Genomic DNA, 22,476 nt, shown 5'->3' with positions numbered 1-22,476 from the left:
TTACAACGCCAACAATTAGACACTTTATCTGGCCCTTTACTAAAAAGGCACTGTGGTGTCCAGTATATCCTAAACATAATTTCTACCGGATAAGTTACGAATTGAGATCCATGGAAACGTGAGGTGGGGTTACCTCAGACGGGTTTCCTAAGCTCATTCCGCACATACAGAATAATGCACTTTCAAACTGCTTCCAGTGCTCTTTGAAGCTGTGCGGAATGGCAAAATCCACTTGCAAACAGTTGTGAAAGTGGTTTGAAAATGCATTATTTTGCGTGTGCAGAAGGGGCCCTAGAGAAGCGGAGTAGAGATTTCCCAAAAGAATGAAATGAATCAGAAGTAGTGGAAAAGGCCAGGTAGAGAACCCGAAGAAAAATGCTGGCACACCTTGAGGTCCTCAAGGGGGCCTTTTGGCGACCTCGTATTTCCTTGCCTCGCTGTGAGCCCACGTTGGTGTACGTCACCCTAAGCCTCAGCACCGTCCTGACTGCTGCGTGCCTCTCCTACCAACTTTTGCAGGCCAGCTCCTCCCAAGGCAGTTCGTCTGGCCTCTCGGTCGTCAAGGTCCTGAGCAGCAGCGAGGTGGCCGCCCTCCCTTCGTCGAGCGGGACGACGCGGAGCGGCTCGGACGAGACCCGCAAGCTGGAGCACCAGAAGAAGCAGGAGAAGGCTAACCGGATCGTGGCCGAGGCCATCGCCCGGGCCCGCGCGCGGGGCGAGCAGAACATTCCCCGCGTCCTCAACGAGGACGAGCTGCCCAGCGTGCGCCCGGACGAGACGGGGGAGCGGAAGCGCCGCCGGAAGGGCGGAGGAGACCGGGTCCCCAAGGAGGAGAGGCCGCGCAAGGGCAGGGGTCAAGGGGGGTCTGGCAAGAGCAAAGGGCGGGGGAAGCCCAGGTGAGCAACTGATATGCGAGATGTCCCGTCAAGCCCCTTAGTTCTCTTCAGAGCGGAGTCCCGTATCCTTTTATTCCATCCTCTCTCCGTTGTTCCGTTCAGCACCATCACGCCGGTAGTGGGGAAGAAGCGGAAACGCAACGCCTCTTCTGACAATTCGGATGCGGAAGTGATGCCGGCCCAGTCCCCCCGTGAGGAGGAGGAAAGCAGCGTCCAGGTGAGGCTCAAGGGGTGGACGTGCTTCAGAGAGCCAGCGTGGCGTAGTGGTTAAGAGCAGGTGCGCTCTGATCTGGGGAACCGGGTTTGATTCCCCGCTCTGCCACTTGAGCTGTGGAGGCTTATCTGGGGAACCGGGTTAGCTTGTGCACTCCCAACACATGCCAGCTGGGTGACCTTGGGCTCGTCACAGTTGTTTGGATCTCTCTTAGTCCCACCCACTTCACAGGCTGTTTGTTGTTGTGGGGAGAGGGAAAAGAGATTGTAAGCCCCTTTGAGTCTCCGTAAAGGAGAGAAAGGGGGGGATATGATGGCATGTTCTGGCTTATGCTACCTAGTTCTGATCATTCTAGAACAGTGGTGGCGAACCTTTGGCACTCCAGATGTTATGGACTACAATTCCCATCAGCCCCTGCCAGCATGGCCAACAAGGTTCGCCACCACGGTTCTAGAAGGAGTTTATTTCCCCTCCCCCAGTGGGAATTGGGGAGCAAAAAGCAATTCACAAATTTGTTTTGACCCAGAGCATGCCGTGATACTGACTGTGTTGTCCTTCCTCCCCAGAAACGGCGCTCAAACCGGCAGGTGAAACGGAAAAAGTACACAGAAGATCTGGACATCAAGATCACGGACGATGAGGACGACGAAGAGCTGGATGTGACGGGGCCCATCAAGACTGAGCAACCCCCCATCCCGGAACCTCCCGCACCGGAGCCGATTCCCGAGGGGGAGACGATGCCTTCCATGCAGTTTTTTGTGGTAGGGTTTCTGTGTCGGGCAGTTGCTCTCCTGAGGCTATGCTGTTTCCCAGACAACTTCCTAAAAGGACGGCCAGGTGGAAATTAGAATTGCAAAGTCCTGCTTTAGAAATTTCTGAGCATTTGTGGGTGAAGACTGGAGGGAGTGGGGAGGAGAGAGAACTGAGCAGTATATAAATGCTGAGGAGTCCCATCTTCCAGATCATCAGTTTTCTCCCCGGGGAACTGATCTCTGTAACCTGGATAACAACTTCCTGGCTCCACCTGGATGTTTGGTAACCTGAGTAGGAGATAAAACAAGTTAACCTAATTGCATTTCTTTATTTAAAACATAATGAATCAACCACCAAGGAAGTCCAAGGTTGCAACATTGAGGCAGGCAAAGGCAAACGATTTCCGCATGTCTCTTGCCTTGATGACCCGACAGGGTTGCCATAAGTTGGCTGCAAGTTGATAGCCCTTTTCACCCACCCACCTTTGTATATTTGGGGCAAAATTCTACTCGCAAAAGCAACCTACTGCCAAAATGAAATAGAATAAAATTATCTGGATCCTCCTTGGAAATCCTGCTGCGTAACTCGGCCAAAAATATGTCTGGCCTTAAAGGGACTTCCGGTTCACATCCCGTCTCCCAGCTTTTCACGAATGTTAGCCCACAAGTCAGTAGTGTGAGATTGTGGCTTCGCACATGGATAGAATCGTCCAAGGGAAAATTACAAAAACCGCAATGGCTACCGTGACTCCTGGATATCATAGCTAACTTTTGGGGGTGTCAAGTAAATCTGACGGACCAATTATAAGCAGTTTGTTCTTACTCTCGGATTGTTTCTCACCCTCCCCCCAAGGAAAACCCCAGCGAGGAAGATGCTGCTATTGTCGACAAAGTGTTATCCATGCGGGTGGTGAAGAAAGAGGTAAGAAAATGTCTCTGCTATTGGCAGGGCGGGAAAGAAGAGCACTCCGCGGATGCCTTCTCTGTTCAAGGAGGTTTTTTTTTTTTGATGGCCGGAGAGGAAGGGCTCTTTCTCGTCCCCTTCCCAAGCATTACAAAATTTAAATTCCTACTTCCAATGCATTTTGAAGCTGGGTTTTACTTGTGCGGAATAGCAAAGTCCACTTTCAAACCGTTGTGAAAGTGGGTCGAATGTGCATTATTCTGCATGTGCGGAAGGGGCCCCAGTTTTGCGGGTCTGGTCTCCAGATGTCAGCTGATTAAAACAATAATGACTGAAATTTAAAAGGGGCTTGGACAGATTTATGGAGGAGAAGTTGATCTATGGCTCCCAATCTTGATCCTCCTTGATCTCAGATTGCAGAAATGCTCTAGAGCAGACCAGGTGCTCGGGAGCAGCAGCAGCAGCAGAAGGCCATTGCTTTCACATTCTGCACGTGAGCTCCCAAAGGCACCTGGTGGGCCACTGCGAGTAGCAGAGAGCTGGACTAGATGGACTCTGGTCTGATCCAGCTGTAAGCGTGTTCTTATGTTCTTAAAGGCCATTGCTTTTCACCACCTCCTGCATGTGAGAGAGCTCCCTAAAGGCACCTGGTGGGCCACTGCGGAGGTAGCAGAGAGCTGGACTAGATGGACTCTGGTCTGATCCAGCAGGCTCTTCTTCTTATGTTCTTAAAGGACCCTTGCTTTCACCTCCTGCATGTGAGAGCTCCCAAAGCGCACCTGGTGGGCCACTGCGAGTAGCAGAGAGCTGGACTAGATGGACTCTGGTCTGATCCAGCTGGCATGTTCTTATGTTCTTAAGGCCATTGCTTTCACCTCCTGCATGTGAGCTCCCAAAGGCACCTGGTGGGCCACTGCGAGTAGCAGAGAGCTGGACTAGATGGACTCTGGTCTGATCCAGCTGGCATGTTCTTATGTTCTTAAGGCCATTGCTTTCACCTCCTGCATGTGAGCTCCCAAAGGCACCTGGTGGGCCACTGCGAGTAGCAGAGAGCTGGACTAGATGGACTTTGGTCTGATCCAGCAGGCTCTTTTCTTTATGTTCTTAAGGCAATTCTTTCAAGCTTTCACCTCCTCTCCTGCATGTGAGAGCTCTCAAAGGCAATTCCTTGGTGGGCCACTCCAAGCGAGCAGCAGAGAGCTGGACCTAGATGGGACTCCCTGGTCTGATCCCAGCTGGCTTTGTTCTTATGTTCTTAAGGGGCCATTGCTTTCACCCTCCTGCATGTGAGCTCCCAAAGGCACCTGGTGGGCCACTGCGAGTAGCAGAGAGCTGGACTAGATGGACTTTGGTCTGATCCAGCAGGCTCTTTCTTATGTTCTTAAGGCAATTGCTTTCACCTCCTGCATGTGAGCTCCCAAAGGCACCTGGTGGGCCACTGCAAGTAGCAGAGTGCTGGACTAGATGGACTCTGGTCTGATCCAGCTGGCTTGTTCTTATGTTCTTAAGGCCATTGCTTTCACCTCCTGCATGTGAGCTCCCAAAGGCACCTGGTGGGCCACTGCGAGTAGCAGAGAGCTGGACTAGATGGACTCTGGTCTGATCCAGCTGGCTCGTTCTTATGTTCTTAAGGCCATTGCTTTCACCTCCTGCATGTGAGCTCCCAAAGGCACCTGGTGGGCCACTGCGAGTAGCAGAGAGCTGGACTAGATGGACTCTGGTCTGATCCAGCTGGCTCTTTCTTATGTTCTTAAGGCCATTGCTTTCACCTCCTGCATGTGAGCCCCCAAAGGCACCTGGTGGGCCACTGCGAGTAGCAGAGAGCTGGACTAGATGGACTTTGGTCTGATCCAGCAGGCTCTTTCTTATGTTCTTAAGGCAATTGCTTTCACCTCCTGCATGTGAGCTCCCAAAGGCACCTGGTGGGCCACTGCGAGTAGCAGAGAGCTGGACTAGATGGACTCTGGTCTGATCCAGCTGGCTTGTTCTTATGTTCTTAAGGCCATTGCTTTCACCTCCTGCATGTGAGCTCCCAAAGGCACCTGGTGGGCCACTGCGAGTAGCAGAGAGCTGGACTAGATGGACTCTGGTCTGATCCAGCTGGCTCGTTCTTATGTTCTTAAGGCCATTGCTTTCACCTCCTGCATGTGAGCTCCCAAAGGCACCTGGTGGGCCACTGCAAGTAGCAGAGAGCTGGACTAGATGGACTCTGGTCTGATCCAGCTGGCTTGTTCTTATGTTCTTAAATTAGTGCTTGCTGTAGTTAAGGTTTATTTGTGTTTAACTTGGGCTGTTGCGTTGATCTTAGCAAAACTGCCTTGTAGGCATTCTCTCAAGGTAACAGTGCAAGTCTGTTAACAGCAAAAAATAAAAAAGGAGTCTTGTGGCGCCTTCAAAAATGACATCTTTTTTCCCTCCAAGGATAATCTTCCTAGACTAGAGCCCGCCATCAAATTAAATGATGGAGCAGCAGTGGCGTAGTGGTTAAGAGCAGGTGTACTCCAATCCGGAGGAACCGGGTTTGATTCCCCGCTCTGCCGCCTGAGCTGTGGAGGCTTATCTGGGGAATTCAGATTAGTCTTTGCGCTCCAACATACGCCAGCTGGGTGACCTTGGGCTAGTCACAGCTCTCCGGAGCTCTCTCGGCCCCACCTACCTCACAGGGTGTTTGTTGTGAGGTGGGGGGAAGGGCAAGGAGATTGTAAGCCCCTTTGAGTCTCCTACAGGAGAGAAAGGGAGTTATAAATCCAACACTTCTTCTAAATTTCTGTGCATTCCTTGGTGCTCATCAAATTGATATATCTGAAGCGGCTTTTATCTTTAAAAAAATCTGGTTTGTTTTTTATCCCCCCCCCCCCTTCATTCAGAGACACTCAGAATGACTCCCCTGATTTACTCCCCTTTCTGATTCTTCCTCACGATAACCCTGTGAGGAGGTATTAGGCTGAAACTGCCCTAGGTTGGCCAGGGTGTATTATGGCTGAGTGGGGATTTGAAGATTACTCTTCCTAATCTAGTGCTGTGACCACTGCACAATCCTGCCTTGCCGGCGGTGCAACTAATCTAGGGCTGTAACCACTACATAATACTGCCTTGCACCTTAGTTACCGATCGTAAAGATATGGGAGAGCTTTAGGACCGGTTCGTGAATTTCTCCCGCCCGGTGCTGAGTCCTCTCTTCCCTTGTTTGCTATTCTGATCTGATTCCCCTCTTTTCCCTCCCTTTCTGCAGCTCCCCAATGGGCAGTTCACGGAGGCGGAGGAGTTCTTCGTGAAATACAAGAACTAGTGAGTGTGGCTCGACTCCCTGTGTTTGTCTGCAAGCTTGCTTCCCGGCCGAGACTGGCCTCCGCAGGGCCTGATTGTTAACGCTCAGGGAGGGGTTGGCTTTATGGTGACACGCCCCTTCCTCCAATCCTGTGAAGGTTCTCAAATATTTTTTTCTCTTCCTCTCTCTACACTACCCAATCTCCCCCCCCCCCCCAGCTCCTACTTGCACTGCGAATGGGCCACCATCGCTCAGCTAGAGAAGGACAAGCGGATTCACCAGAAACTCAAGCGCTTTAAGACCAAAATGGCGCAGATGAGGCACTTCTTTCATGAGGTACTAGAACTTTTGTTGGAGGCGGAGACGTTTGGCTCACAAGTGCCTTTGCTTGATCCCCGAGTGGCACCGCTGTGCAGTGGGGGTTGTTCGTTCGTTCGTTCACTCACTCACTCACTCACACACACACACACACACACACACTTCGGCTCACACCTTCTGTCCCGGTTCCCCACAGGACGAGGAGCCCTTCAACCCGGACTACGTAGAGGTGGACCGCATCCTGGACGAGTCGCACAGCATCGACAAGGATAACGGAGAGGTGCCTTGCTGGGGAGGAGCAGGGTCGCGGGAGGGAGAGGGACGCTGTGTCGCGGCTGGGCACGAGGGAGCGGGTCCAGCCAGAGGTCAACATCTGCCTGCCTCTCTCCCAACTCCACACAGCCGGTCATCTATTACCTGGTGAAGTGGTGCTCGCTGCCGTACGAGGACAGCACGTGGGAGCTGAAGGAAGACGTGGACGAGGGGAAGGTCCGGGAGTTCAAGCGCATCCAGTCCCGGCACCCTGAGCTCAAACGAGTGGTGAGTGACTGCTCAGCAGTGCCCTGTAGAAGCCTCCGCTGTGCTAATTCTCTGCTGTCTGTTGCGGGAGTCCCTGATCGAGGGTGTGTAATGCAGTGGTGCCCGATCAAAAACTTCCCTGGTGCCTGCCAAGTGTTTTTAGACAGTAAGTAGGAGTGGCGTAGGAGGTTAAGAGCTCATGTATCTAATCTGGAGGAATAAGGTTTGATTCCCAGCTCTGCCGCCTGAGCTGTGGAGGCTGATCTGGGGAATTCAGATTAGCCTGTACACTCCCACACACGCCAGCTGGGTGACCTTGGGCTAGTCACAGCTTCTCTGAGCTCTCTCAGCCCCACCTACCTCACAGGGTGTTTGTTGTGAGGGGGGAAGGGCAAGGAGATTGTAAGCCCCTTTGAGTCTCCTGCAGGAGAGAAAGGGGGGATATAAATCCAAACTCTTCTTCTTCTCCTCTAAGTGGGTTTTTACCCAGCAAGGATTCCGATTGGCCACTGGAGAATTGATTGGCTGTCCAGGGTTTTTAAAAGGTTGCTTTGACTGGCCCCTCCCTACCTGGCTTGGTCCTGACGCAGATGGCCCCAGATAGCTGGATCTTGTCAGATGTCAGATGCAAAGCAGGTTGGGAGTTGGAGGGGAGGTCACCAAAGAAGTCCATGTTTGCTATGCAGAGGCAGTCAGCGACGAGCCATCTCTGAACTTCTCTTGCAAGGTTGCCACTTTCCATCATTACTCCGCGGCTTGGCTAGTTGGGAAAGTTTTGCCCTACAGCGTGGTGTCGTGGTTAAGAGCAGGTGCACTCTAATCTGGAGAACCAGGTTTGATTCCCCCGCTCTGCCACTTGAGCTGTGGAGGCTTATCTGGTGAACCAAATTAGTTTGTGCACTCCTAACACGCCAGCTGGGTGACCTTGGGCTAGTCACCGTTCTTCGGAGCTCTCTCAGCCCCACCCACCTCACAGGGTGTTTGTTGTGGGAGGGAGGGAGGGAAAGGAGATTGTAAGCCGCTTTGAGTCTCCTTACAGGAGAGAAAAAAGGGGAGATATAGATCCAAACTCTTCTTCTCTTTGAAGCTATGAAGTTGGCTCATCCGGAGTCAGGCCATTTATTTGTTTGTGTTAAAACATTTTGATGCCACATTTCTACCCCAAATGGGTAGACTTCATCCATCTATTTCCTGGCTACACTGTACCGAATAGTTTAATGATTCCTGCACCGTTCACTTTGTGATAGTTAGTTTTGGAATGCAGTTTTTGCATGTGGCAGCTTTCTTTGCCCGGTGGGCTCCTTGAGTCCCAAGGATCTGCTATTTTTTCAGGCCAGACCCCAGGCGGGTTCCTGGAAGAAGCTCGAGCTTTCCCACGAGTACAAAAACGGCAACCAGCTGCGAGAATATCAGCTGGAGGGTGTGAATTGGCTCCTTTTCAACTGGTACAACAGGTGAGCAGAAAGGAAAGGCGGGGGGGGGGGCATAAATCCAAACTCCTCTTCTTCAGTAAAAGTATTCCCACCTCTGTCGGGGAAGGGATTTAGGGACTCAGTCAAAGAACACTTGTGGCTGATTATGCTTCCCCCTCCCCCCCAACCCCCCTTCTGCCCCTGCTCAGGCAAAACTGCATCCTGGCCGACGAGATGGGTCTGGGCAAAACCATCCAGTCCATCGCCTTCCTGCAAGAGGTTTACAATGTGGGCATCCGGGGGCCCTTCCTGGTCATTGCCCCCCTCTCTACCATCACCAACTGGGAGCGGGAGTTCAACACCTGGACCGAGATGAACACCATCGTCTACCACGGCAGCCTGGCCTCCCGCCAGATGATCCAGCAGTATGAGATGTACTGCAAAGACTCCCGGGTACAGGAGGGCCACAGGATGTGGGTGGCCGGGGGCGGGGGGCGCAAAGCCGAGGAATGTGTATTCAAGGTGTCCGGGGGAAAGCACAGCCGCCTTGAAGGGGGTGCGCTCCAGGGTTTTGTTTTTTCCCCCCAGTTAAATTTGTTCATGTATTTATTTTATTAGATTTCTATGCCGCCCCTCCCCGTTGGGCTTGGGACGGTTTTCAACAGACAAATATAAAGCGAATTTGCATTCTCCCGCCGACAGGGTCGCCTCATCCCAGGTGCTTACAAGTTTGACGCTCTGATCACCACCTTCGAGATGATCCTGTCTGATTGCCCTGAGCTGCGGGAGATCGAGTGGCGCTGCGTCATCATCGACGAAGCCCATCGCCTGAAGAACCGGAACTGTAAACTGCTGGACAGTCTCAAGCACATGGACTTGGTGCGGAACCCCTCGTTCTCTCCCCCCCCCCCCACTTCATTGGAGATGGACAGGAAAGAAACAGCGTCTCACCTGCAATTCACATTTGACTCTTGTTTGCAGCCAGGCTTGGGCTTTGTTTATTGTTATTAGTTGATTGTGGTGGGTTTTCCGAGCTGTGTGGCCGTGGTCTGGTAGATCTTGTTCCTAACGCTTCGCCTGCACCTGTGGCTGGCATCTTCAGAGGTGTATCGCAGAGAGAAGTCTGTTATACTTCTTTCTGTGATACACCTCTGAAGATGCCAGCCGCAGATGCAGGCGAAACATTATTATTATTATTATTATTATTTAACTTAATATACCGCCCCATCCCGAAGGGGCTCTGGGCGGTGTACATCATAGAATATCATACATAAAACATCATAAAATATTAGCTAGAGGAGCGAATCAAAATTATAATTAACATCTACGCTCCATCACTCTAAAATCCATTTAAACAGCAGTTATTTCTTAGTACAGACATCCCACGAAACCCTTCCTTAAAACCTAAACCCTCCCAGAGGAGGGGGGGGGGAAACAGTGGGTCCCGGTGATGTTAAGGGCCCCTATATAGCAGAAAGGAATAAAGGGGGCACATCAGCGGCTGGTCTCTCCAAAGGCCCGGTGGAACAACTCAGTCTTACAGGCCCTGCGGAACAAGATCTACCAGACCACGGCCACACAGCCCGGAAAACCCACCACAACCAGTTGAATCCAGCCGTGAAAGCCTTCGACAATATATTATTAGATTTATATCCCGTTCTAATCACGAGTGGACTCAGAGCGGATGACAGTCATCTAAATGCAATCACACGCAACAATCTTGCAAAACCTAAAACATTTAAAATAATCTGTTAAAACACGTTTACAGCATTCCGTTAATAGGATGGGGCCTCGGGTGGAACGAATAGCAGATTTTGTGTGCTTAACAAGACTCCTGCTGCAGCTACATGTTTCCCCACAGTCTGAGCATTTGTATGGCTTCTCTCCAGTGTGAGATCTTTCATTGTCTGAGTAGCCTGCTGGCAGGTCTGTTCTCATAGTCTCCAATCTTTCTACACTGTTCTTGGCTGACATCCGAGCAGCTCCTCAGAGGGCCGGTGTTTTGTTTTGTTTCTTTCAAATCTCACTTGCCACACAATATTCAGCATAATATTTCCCCCCTCCAGGAGCACAAAGTCTTACTGACCGGCACCCCCCTGCAGAACACGGTGGAAGAGCTCTTCAGCCTCCTGCATTTCCTCGAACCTTCCCAGTTCCCCTCAGAATCGGAGTTCCTCAAGGATTTCGGTGACCTCAAAACGGAGGAGCAGGTACTCTTTTCGAGAGCCAGCGTGGCGTAGTGGTTAAGAGCAGGTGGGTTCTAATCTGGAGAACCGTGTTCGATTCCCCACTCGTCCACCTGGCTGGCGGAGGCTTATCCGGTGAACTGGGTTTGTTTCCCCGCTCCTGCACATGAAGCCCGCTGGGTGACCTTGGGCCAGTCCCAGTTCTCTCAGCCCCTCCTACCTCACAAGGTGTCTGTTGTGGGGAGAGGAAGGGAAAGGAGCTTGTCAGCCGCCTTGAGTCTCCTTACAGGAGAGAATAGTGGGAGGTAAATCCACAGTCGTCGTTTTCTTCTTCCCCCGCCCCATAAAAAAACATAAGGAGAGCCCCGCTGGATCAGACCAGTGGTCCATCTAGCCCAGCATTCTGTATTGCAGAGGGGCCAGCCAGGAGGGCCAAAGGAATGGGGCATAGAGGCCAAGGCCCTCATGCCGCCTCCCAGGGCCGCATCTATGCTGCCTCTGCACAAAGTGACTCAGGCATCTCCTCCATCCCAGCTTTCTAGTTTTTAAACTACCGGACTGTGTTTTGGAGCCCCTTCCTTAGTTCTTGTCCACCATACTTCCCACTCGGTTTTTAACCTGATCCCTCCCTGCCTCCATTCTTTGTGGTGGGGGGAGGTGTCGTCCAGTGGCAAGCGACTCTCAGCGACCCCCTAGGGTTTTTGAGGCAAGAGACTAACAGGTGGCTCGCTGTTGCCTGCCTCTGCACAGCAACTCTGCTGTTTCCATATGGCAGTGATGGCGAACCTTTTCGAGACCGAGTGCCCAAATTGCAACCCAAAACCCATTTATTTATCGCAAAGTGCCAACACGGCAATTTAACCTGAATACTGAGGCTTTAGTTAACAAAAAATGGTTGGCTCCGAGGCATGCGTTACTCGGGAGTAAGGTTGGTGGTAGTCGGTGGCTTTGCTTTGAAGCAATTGTGCAACTCTTCCAATGGCTGAATCACAACCCCGGGGGGGGGGGGGTTACTCAGAAGCAAGCCCCATTGCCAGCAACCGAGCTTACTCCCAGGTAAAGGATCACACTTTTCTTCTTTGCATGAAAATCAGTGGGGTTTAACAGTGCTTAACAGGGTTACCTACACCGCTTCCCCAAAATTAGGTCTTAGGTTTAATGCTAATTATCGAGCCCAGTAGCCCAGGCCAGCCTAGATATGTGTCTGTCTGTGTGTGTGTGGAGGTGACTCTGTTTGTGCGTGCCCACAGAGAGGGCTCTGAGTGCCACCTCTGGCACCCGTGCCATAGAGTCCTTCAGATGTCTGTTTTGGTTGCCATCTTTATTAATTGCTTCATTTCACAGTTTTTTAACTATTTATGTAGAGCTACCCCTTCCATATCGTGACTTTCCCCATTGTGATTCTGATATATCACGGGTCAGTGTAAGGAATTAAATGGGCATTTGGAAGGGGGGAAGTTTTGTGGAAACCAGCAGACACAGAAAACGTTTAGAAACTCAGAAACGCGTAAAATATATGAATAGAATAAGAGGTTTTGGATTGGGCACAGGAGTTTCCAGAATGCCATCCAGTGCTAGGAAGAAGAAGAGCTTGGATTTACACCCCACCTTTCTTTCCTGTAAGGAGACTCAAGGTGGCTTACAAGCTCCTTTCCCTTCCTCTCCCCACAACAGACACCTTGTGAGGCAGGTGGGGCTGAGAGAGTTCTGAGGGAACTGTGCCATAGGTTCGCCATCACTGCCATATGGTCTCTCATCCAGTTTGAGAGCCAGCGTGGGTGTAGTGGTTAAGAACAGGTGGACTCTAACCTGGAGGATCCGGTTCGATTCCCCACTCCTCCACACGAGCGGCGGACTCTTACCTGGTGAACTGGATTTGTTTCCCCGCTCCTCCGCACGAAGCCTGCCGGGTGACCCTGGCCTAGTCGCAGTTCTTTCAGAACTCTCTCAGTCTCTCCTACCTCTGTTGTGGGGAGAAGAAGAGGAGAAGGAGTTTTGGAAGCCACTTTGAGACTCCTGACAGGAGAGGAAAGCAGGGTATCAATCCAGACTCTTCACTTTTCTTCTGCTCACTAGAGGCCACCCCGTTAAGCTTCTGAGATCTGTCGAGATTGGCTTAGCCCGGGCCTTGCAGTTCAGGGCCTCCATTCCTCGTAGGTACCTGCAGTCCCGAGCAGGTGAACGAGCTGCGTAATGTCCTTCCCTTCCCCCTCGTCTTTCCCCCTCGGCTGTGCCCTCGACTCGACCAGCAGGCCCATCCGCCTTTCCTCTCTTCCTTATGAGGAGAGGCTGCAGCATTTGGGACTCTTTAGTTTGGAGAGGAGACGTCTGAGGGGGGATATGATTGAAGTCTATAAAATTATGCATGAGATAGAAAATGTTGACAGAGATAAATTTTTTCTCTCTTTCTCACAATACTAGAACCAGGGGGCATACATTGAAAATGCTGGGGGGAAGAATTAGGACTAATAAAAGGAAACATTTTTTTCACACAACGTGTGATTGGGGTTTGGAATATGCTGCCACAGGAGGTGGTGATGGCCACTAACCTGGATAGCTTTAAAAGGGGCTTGGACAGATTTATGGAGGAGAAGTCGATCTATGGCTACCAATCTTGATCCTCTTTGATCTGAGATTACAAATGCCTTAACAGACCAGGTGCTCGGTAGCAGCAGCAGCAGAAGGCCATTGCGTTCACATCCTGCACATGAGCTCCCAAAGGCACCTGGTGGGCCACTGCGAGTAGCAGAGAGCTGGACTAGATGGACTCTGGTCTGATCCAGCAGGCTCTTTCTTATCTTCTTATGTTCTTCCTCGCAGGTCCAGAAGCTGCAGGCCATCTTGAAGCCCATGATGCTTCGGCGGTTGAAGGAGGACGTGGAGAAGAACTTGGCTCCCAAGCAGGAGACGATCATCGAGGTGGAGCTGACCAACATCCAGAAGAAGTACTACCGGGCCATCTTGGAGAAGAACTTCAGCTTCCTCTCCAAAGGGGCCGGCCACAGCAACATGCCCAATCTGCTCAACACCATGATGGAGCTGCGGAAGTGCTGCAATCATCCCTACCTCATCAATGGTACGTGACGTCAGGTGAAGAGGTGACGTGGCAGCCATGTTTAGATACTTGAAGGGATGTCGCGTTGGTGAGGGAGCAATCTTGTTTTCGGCTGCTCCAGAGAGTAGGGTGAAAAGTAATGGATTCAAGGTTCAGGGAAGGAGATTCCCCCTAAACATTAGGAAGAGCTTCCTGCCAGTAAGGGCTGTTTGACAGTGGAATGCACTGCCTCGGAGGGTGGTGGAGTCTCATTCTTTCTCTAGATAGCCATCTGTTGAGTGTGCTTTGGTTGTGTGTTCCTGCCTGGCAGGGGGTTGGACTGGATGACCCTTCTGGTCTCTTCCAGCTCTATGATTCCATGATTCTATCTAATTTCCTTGGTTCCCCTCTTTCCATGGTCACTCTCTTCTCCCCCTCCCCCAAATCAGGTGCAGAGGAGAAGATCTTGACCGAGTTTCGGGATTCCTGCCACCACCACGTGCCCCACGACTTCCCTCTGCAGGCGATGGTGCGCTCTTCCGGGAAGCTGGTGCTGATCGATAAGCTGCTCCCCAAACTGAAGGCCGGCGGGCACAAGGTGCTGATCTTCTCCCAGATGGTGCGCTGCCTGGACATCCTGGAAGACTACCTCATCCAGAAGAGGTGAGAGTCGGCGCTCGAGCGCAAAACCAGTGCGGTTCTTGGCCTAGTTCCGTAGGCTCCCTTTCAGAGGCAGAAATTATGTCGGTGAGAGGAGTTTATGCAAACATTCAGCTTTCAGTTTCACAGCTCCCTTCAGCATTGGAAGAAGCAATGCCATGTCAGCCCTGGCTTTACTGGGTTGTGCTTAAAAATACCCCGTGTGCTCATTCCTCCTGTATGGTCTAGCGCCTGTCAATTGAGGAGTGGAGTTTCTCCTATATGTGAAAACCAAGGTTCGCGTCACACACTAAGGCGGAAACTAAATTAACACAAAACCAATAATTCTCTGAAGTTACTACTATAATTCATAAAGTGTTGTATAACATATAAACAGACCACAGTCATGATTCAAATTCTTCAAAATAATTGTCTTCAGTCTCTGTAAATATCTAGAGTCTCTCATTCAAACTCCCACAACAATTCATACAGTGTAACATTATATGCAAAAGGCCAAAATAATGGCTCAAAGAATGTCAAAATAAATATCTCCAGTCTTATAAATCCTTTAAAGTCTCTCTCTCTCAAACACCTCATCGCTTCAAAAAAGCTGCCGCGATGTCTTCCTCAGGAGAAGAAATTCATAAATTCTCTTTTTCACATTTCTTAATTGCCATATGGATTTTCTACAAAAAATGATAATAATAATAATAATCATAGTTTTTTGTTATACACACTTATTTTTAAACATAAACTTATTAACATTTTTAAACATTTTTAAACAATTTTGAACATTTTCAAACATTTTAAAGTGTTTTTAAAACATTTTTAACATTTTTAAACATTTTAAATAATTTTACATCATTTTAACAAATACTATACATATTTATTATGATGAATAACCATTTTAGCTATCTTACTTATCACTCCGTAGAGCTGTCATGCAATCCTTATTTATCTCTCCGTAGAGCTGTGATGCACTCCAACAATAGCTATTATGTGTAATGAAAAACAAGGAAGATAGCGAAAATATATGGATTGCCCGTGATTACAATCAGCTGTGAATTTCTTAACTGAGATACAGCTGTGATGCCTTTACAGATGGCAAGAAAAGTCAATCTCACTGATTAACCAACAATATTGCTATTAAATCTATGAATAAATCTATTTTCAACTCTTAAATGAATTTGTCAAATCAATATCACGCCTTGTTTTCATGTGTTGGAAATGTTGCAAAACCAAGAAATTTAAAGTCAGAATCCCTATGACCCATTTGAACAAAATGGGCCACCAAGGGTGCTTCCATATTCATATTATGGATATTGCTGCGAGATGTTCTACAAGTATCTCAAATTTAAGATAGCTTAAAGTTTTTTCCATTACGAAACATACCACATGGCTACATAATGATGATATATATGCAATGAGTCAAGCCGGTTAAACCCTGAAAAATTGTCTCAGGGTCCACTTCTGTCCTATTAAAGGTAGCGCTATTAACAACTTTAGAATGTAATGTCAAGTCCAATAATTTTACAATTTCCAGCAGCTACTGGTTACCAATCAAAATTGGTGTTCTAGTTCCTGTTTTTAAGTATATCAGCTCAACCAACTGACTTCGTTTTAATGATTTGGTATGCCTATATCCAATTTTTTTAGGGAGGTCTTTCACATCCTGGAATATGAGACACCAACGGCCAGAATTTGTAAATGGCTGTTTTAATGAATGATGATCCTGCAGTGAAGTCCAGTGCCCACACAAGTTCTTTTTGCTTTGCCATAATTTTTTGGGGATGCAACAAATCCTGATCGCTTTGCTGTACAACTTTTTTTTCCATGGCAATTTCAAGCTATCTTTTTAGGGTAAGTCCTCTCACTGAGTAATTATTCACGCGTATCGCTAGAACTTCCTTTAAGAAATCCTCCTCCCTTTGTGGAATTTCTTTTTGCTCTGATCAGCTGGCTGAACGGAAGATTCTCAGTCTTAAACGGTGTGGGTGAAATATTTAAAAATGAAGTGCCCGGATTTTTTCTGTAGGCTTGTAGAAACGCTTAGAACTCCAGTTTATGATATTCATTGATAATGATAGCCGCTACTGCCACAGTTAATATGGTCCTTTTCTCTTCCCAGGCAAATTGATAGAGGGATGCAGTAGAGTTGATCCACAGTAAAAAATCCTGTAACGAAAAAATCTGGTCGGTAATTTAAAATACAAAAAATAAATCATCTCCAGTATCTCTTTGTATAATACACATAAAATAAGTGAAAAAATGGATTAATAACTGAATTGTATATACACCAAATCACACATGAAACTGTCCAGCGCACTTGGTGCAAAACTGGACCCCATGGAAAGGCCTTGGGTTTGTAAAAAAATAATCATTACCAAATCTGAAATAACTATAATCCAAAATAATTTCAATGAGAGAAATGAGAAAATGTGTTGGTGGTTTCTTTTCTGCATCTATACAAACCTATCCGACCACCTCCAAGGAGACCGATTGTTTCAGCATCAGCTTCGTTATTTGAACCGTTGGCTAAGTATGTGGATTTTTTTCTACAATTCGTTAAAGAGATGCAGTCATTTGTAAAAGATTCTTCTGACTTTATTCATCAATTTGAGAATGTCCTCTTACCCCCCGGGGATGCAGTTTCGTTACAGTTGATGTAAACTCGTTATATACTAGCATTCCTCATGAGGGAAGTCAGATATATCCCTGCTGAACACTCTTGAAAAAAAAGACCAGAAAAGAAACCACCAACACATTTCTTCATTTCTCTCATTGAAATTATTTTGGATTATAGTTATTTTCCAGATTTGGTAATGATTATTTTTTTACAAAACCCAAGGCCTTTCCATGGGGTCCAGTTTTGCACCAAGTGCCTAATATGATTTTCATGTGTGATTTTGAATTAAATATATATACAATTCAGTTGGAGAATCCGTATTTTTTCATATATTTTATTGCATTATAAAGGAGATACACGTAGATGATTTATTTTTTTTTATTTTTAAAACCAGATTTTAAGTGCTACAGGATTTTTTACTAATGGATCAACTCTCTGCATCCCCTCTATCCAATTTACTGGGGAAGAGAAAAGGACCATATTAACTTTCTTGATATGACTATCATTATCAATGAATATCATAAACTGGAGTCCAAACGCTTCGCACAAGCTTCTACCAAAAAAAATCGGGTAAGTACACTTCATTTTTTTCATCCTTTTCACCCAACACCGGGCGACATTAAGACAGAATCTTCCGTCTCAGCCAGCTGATCAGAGCAAAAAGAAATTCCAATAAGGGAGGAGGGATTTCTTAAAGGAATCACAAACCATTATGAATAATTACTCAGTGAGTGATACCTCTAAAAAAGTAGCTTGAAATTGCCTGGAAAAAAGTTGTTACAACTTTAAACGTCAGGATTTGTTGCATCCCCAAAAAATTATGGCAAAGAAAAAAGAACTTGTGTGGGTAAGCACTGGACTTCACTGCAGGATCATTTCATTCATTAAAACAGCCATTTACAAATTTGGCTGTTGGTATGTCTCATATTCCAGGATGTGAAAGACCTCCTAAAATTGGATATAGACGACCTCAAATCATTAAAAACAAGTCCCATAGGGCTGGATATGCCTTTAAAACAGGAACTGGAAACCAATTTTAATTGGTAACCATAGCTGTGGAAATTGTAAAAAATTGTGGACTTGCATTACAATCTAAAGTTATTTAACTCCACTACCTTTAATAGGACATGTGAAGTGTGGACCCTGAGACAATTTTCTCAAATTGCAACACTCCACTCATTGTATTATATATCAATCATATGCGCCATGTGATAAGGGTTGTTCTTATATTGGAAAAAACTTTTATGCCTTGTCTTAAATTTGAGGAATCGCAGAACATCGCAGCAATATCCTCAAGTAATAATGAATATGGAAGCACTTTTGGTGGGCCCATTTTGTTCAAAAAAAAATGGGTCATAGGGATTGTGGACTTTAAATTCTATGGGTTTTGCAACATTTCCAACATTAAGGAAAACAAGACGTGATATTGACATTGACAAATTCATTTTAAGAGTTGAAAATAGATTTATTCATAGATTTAATAGCAATATTGTTGGTTTAAATCGTGAGATTGACTTTTCTTGCCATCTGTAAAGGCATCACAGCTGTATCCTCAGTTAAGAAATTCACAGCTGATTGTAATCAATGGGTAATCCATATATTTTCGCTTATCTTCCTTTGCTCTTCTTTCTTTATTACACATAATAGCCATGACGGTTGAGTGCATCACAGCTCCACGGAGAGATAAAATAAGGATTGCATGACAGCTTTCCTAATGGAGTGATAAAGTAAGATAGCTAAAATGGTTATTCATCATAATAAAATATGTATAGTATTTGTTACAAATGATAAAAATTATTTAAAATGTTTAAAAATGCTTAAAAATGTTTTTAAAAACACTTTTAAAATGTTTGAAAATGTTCCAAAATTGTTTGGGAAATTGTTTAAAAATGTTAATAAGTTTATGTTTAAAAAATAAGTGTGTATAAATAACAAAAAACTATGGGATTATTATTATTATTATCATTTTTTGTAGAAAATCCATATGGCAATTAAGAAATGTGAAAAGAGAATTTATGAATTTCCTTTCTCCTGAGTGAAGACATCCAATTTTAAAATCCGCTTTTGAAACGCTGCGGAGGCGCTTTGAGAGAGAGAGAGACTCTTTAAAGGATTTTATAAGCAGATCCTGAGATATTTATTTTGGACATTCTTTGGAGCCATTATTTTTGGCCTTTGCATATAATGTTACACTGGGTATGAAATTTTGGTTGTGGGAGCTCTTGAAATGAGAGACTCCTAGATATTTACATGAGACTGAAGACAATTATTTTGATGAACTTGAATCATGACTGTGGTCTGTTTATACAAGCTATACAACACTTTATGAATTATAGTAGTAACTTCAGAGAATTATTGGTTTTGTGTTAATTTAGTTTCCGCCTTAGTGTGTGACGCTTAACCTTTGGTTTTCACTTTCTATCTATACTACGCTACACATACATTTCTTTAATCGTCTTAGGTTTCTCTCCTATATGGTCTAGTTTAATTTGCGAACCTTCGGTTTCCTAGATGTTCAGGACCATAGCAATTCCCATCAGTTCTACCAGCATGGCCAATTGGCCATGCTGGTAGGGGCTGATGGGAATTGTAGTTCCTGAACATCTGGAGAGCCGCAGGTTCCCTACCCCTGGTCTAGCGCCTGTCAATTGGGGAGTGGAGTGAAGTAGATTGTTTTTCCTATATGGTCTAGCGCCTGTCAATTGGGGAGTGGAGTGGATGGTTTCTCCTATATCCATGGTGGTGAACCTATGGCACTCCAGATGTTCATGGACTACAATTGGCCATGTTGGCGGGCTGATGGGAATTGTAGTCCATGAACATCTGGAGTGCCATAGGTTCGCCATCATTGTCCTATATGGTCTAGCGCCTGTCAATTGGGGCGTGGAGTGGATGGTACCGGTGGCGGGGAAGAATGGAGGCTCCCCAGCTGTGCAGGGAAAAAATGGATCAATACTGAGTGTGCTCCATTTCTGGAATATTCCAGAACATTAGGAGCATCCAAGCAGTTGCTCAAACCCTTTTATAATTAAAGAGTCACACGGTGTCACGTTCAGAGCCATCCATAAAATCCCTGTGGCCTTTATCACATCCTCTTCTTCAACCATAAGGTGACTCATGAGGGCTTACATACTCCTCCCCCCCCCCCACAACAGACACCTTGTGAGGCAGGTGGGGCTGAGAGAGTTCCAAAGGACTGGGACTAGCCCAAGGTCACCCAGCAGGCTTCATGAGGAGGAACAAACCCAGTTCGCCAGATAAGAGTCCACCACTCATGTGGCGGAGAATCAAACCTGGTTCTCCAGATCAGAGTCCACCACTCTTAATCACCTGCACCACACTGTAGCCATACATTCCATATAATCACGTCTCCCCCACCGCCATACAGGTACCTGTACGAGCGCATCGACGGACGGGTACGAGGGAACCTCCGCCAGGCGGCCATCGACCGCTTCAGCAAGCCCGACTCGGATCGCTTCGTCTTCTTGCTCTGCACGCGAGCCGGGGGGCTGGGGATCAACCTGACGGCTGCCGACACCTGCATCATCTTCGACTCGGATTGGAACCCGCAGAACGACCTGCAGGTGAGACGGAGGTGCCCAAAGAGGAGGAGCCCGGTTTCTGTGATGTTTGCAAGCTTTTGCGCGGCTACAAGGGTGCCCTAGCCTTTTGGAGCCTGTGGACATCTTTGGAATTCTGACTCCGCTGGGTGGGCCCAGCTGCGAAACTGGCTGCTGCAGAGTATCCTCAGCCCTACAGGGAAGATCGGTGTGCTGTGGCGGCAGTGACTTTTCTGAAAATCTGCACAACCTGTCAGAACGCCAGAGGTCAATAAGAAGCCTCGGTGGGCCCCACCCAACCCTGCCCACTTTCTAATAACTCTTGGCATGTGCCATAGTGCGTATGGGCACCATGTTGTGGATCCTGGCCCCGGAAGGTTCGACACACAGCATGGAAAACCGGGGATGCAATAGGACTGTGTGACACATCGCAGCTGCCTGGGAGCAGCAGTGGCGTGGTGGTTAAGAGCAGGTGTACTCCAATCTGGAGGAACCGGGTTTGATTCCCCGCTCTGCCGCCTGAGCTGTGGAGGCTGATCTGGGGAATTCAGATTAGCCCGTGCACTCCAAATACATGCCAGCTGGGTGACCTTGGGCTAGTCACAGTTCTTCTGAGCTCTCTCAGCCCCACCCACCTCACAGGGTGTTAGTTGTGGGGAGTGGGGGAAGGGAAAGGAGATTGCAAGCCCCTTTGAGTCTCCTTCCAGGAGAGAAAGGGGGGATATTAATCCAACTCTTCTACTTCTTACTTCTTCTTACTTCTGCTGCTGCTGCTATCCAGTCCTGGGTCACGTCAGGAACCATTTAGCTCCAGCAATAGAGGAGGAGGAGCATTTGATGCTTCGGGGGGTTGATCCGAACGTTGGGTGCTCCAAAACCTGTTTTGCATCCAGGGTGGGCCCTGTGGCGGTGTCTCACCTGCGCAATGGGCTTCGTTTTGTTCCCCTTCTAGGCGCAAGCTCGCTGCCACCGCATCGGGCAGAGCAAGGCGGTGAAGGTCTACCGGCTCATCACCCGCAATTCCTACGAGCGCGAGATGTTCGACAAAGCCAGCCTGAAGCTGGGACTGGACAAAGCCGTCCTGCAGTCCATGAGCGGGCGAGAAGGCAGCATCGCCGGGGTAAACTTGGCGGCACAGGGGGAGGTGGAATGGAGCAAAGGAGGCAGAGATTTAGTTGTTGCAGAAATGCACGCAGATTTGTGAGGTTTGTTTGGTTGCACACAGTGGGTTTTGATTTGTTTGTTTTTTAACCAATCTTGGTGCTGGAGCCAGCATGGTGTTTAAGAGCAGGTTGATTCTAATCTGGAGAAACGGGTTTGATTCCCCACTGCCCCACCTGAGTGGCAGAGGCTTATCCGGTGAACCAGATGTGTTTCCACACTCCTACATTCCTGCTGGGTGACCTTGGGCTAGTCACAGTTCCCTCAGAACACTCTCAGCCCCACCTGCCTCACAAGGTGTCTGTTGTGGGGAGAGGAAGGGAAAGGAGCTTGTAAGCCACCTTGAGTCTCCTTACAGGAGAGAAAGGTGTGGTGTAAATCTAACCTCTTCTTCCTAGCACTGGATGGCATTCTGGAAACTCCTGTTCCCAATCCAAAACCTCTTATTCTATTCATATATTTTACGCGTTTCTGAGTTTCTAAAAGTTTTCTGTGTCGTCTGCTGGTTTCCACAAAACTTCCCCCCTTCCAAATTCCCATTTAATTCCTTACACTGACCCGTGATATATCAGAATCACAATGGGGAAAATCACGATATGGAAGGGGTAGCTCTACATAAATAGTTAAAAACTGTGAAATAAAGCAATTCACAAAGATGGCGACCAAAATAGACATCTGAAGGACTCTTAGGCAGCCGAGCTTCTAATTATCCACCTCCTCCCATTCTGCATTCAACCCTAACTATTCTTCACCACATCTTCCCCCTCCATCTTTACATACATAAGCCTTTATTGGCATAGTCAGAAAGAATTACATAAATCGGGAACAATTGCATGAATACATGATAGATAAAAGGCCCCACGGGGAGCACAACAAATACGTTCTACTGGGAACTCTAAGAACATAAGAACAAGCCAGCTAGATCAGACCAGAGTCCATCTAGTCCAGCTCTCTGCTACTCGCAGTGGCCCACCAGTGGCTACCAAT

At 47.6% G+C, this 22,476-nt stretch overlaps 1 protein-coding gene across 1 annotated transcript in view; it reads left to right on the top strand.

The window, feature by feature from the left end:
• Window positions 1–22,476, top strand: part of CHD8 (chromodomain helicase DNA binding protein 8) — a 66,524-nt gene that overhangs the window by 17,586 nt on the left and 26,462 nt on the right. The window contains 16 exon segments of the mRNA XM_048517147.1: window positions 520–896; window positions 999–1,113; window positions 1,677–1,871; window positions 2,716–2,784; window positions 5,999–6,054; window positions 6,253–6,370; window positions 6,549–6,632; window positions 6,755–6,892; window positions 8,204–8,325; window positions 8,493–8,736; window positions 8,986–9,162; window positions 10,350–10,493; window positions 13,290–13,545; window positions 13,953–14,166; window positions 20,157–20,352; window positions 21,281–21,448. Of these exon segments, the coding sequence (XP_048373104.1) occupies window positions 520–896; window positions 999–1,113; window positions 1,677–1,871; window positions 2,716–2,784; window positions 5,999–6,054; window positions 6,253–6,370; window positions 6,549–6,632; window positions 6,755–6,892; window positions 8,204–8,325; window positions 8,493–8,736; window positions 8,986–9,162; window positions 10,350–10,493; window positions 13,290–13,545; window positions 13,953–14,166; window positions 20,157–20,352; window positions 21,281–21,448 (2,673 nt within the window).

This window comes from Sphaerodactylus townsendi, linkage group LG15 (genome assembly GCF_021028975.2).
Source record: "Sphaerodactylus townsendi isolate TG3544 linkage group LG15, MPM_Stown_v2.3, whole genome shotgun sequence".
NCBI lineage: Eukaryota > Metazoa > Chordata > Lepidosauria > Squamata > Sphaerodactylidae > Sphaerodactylus > Sphaerodactylus townsendi.
Note: the sequence above shows the minus strand (reverse complement) of the source record. Positions and strands in the feature narration are given on the sequence as shown.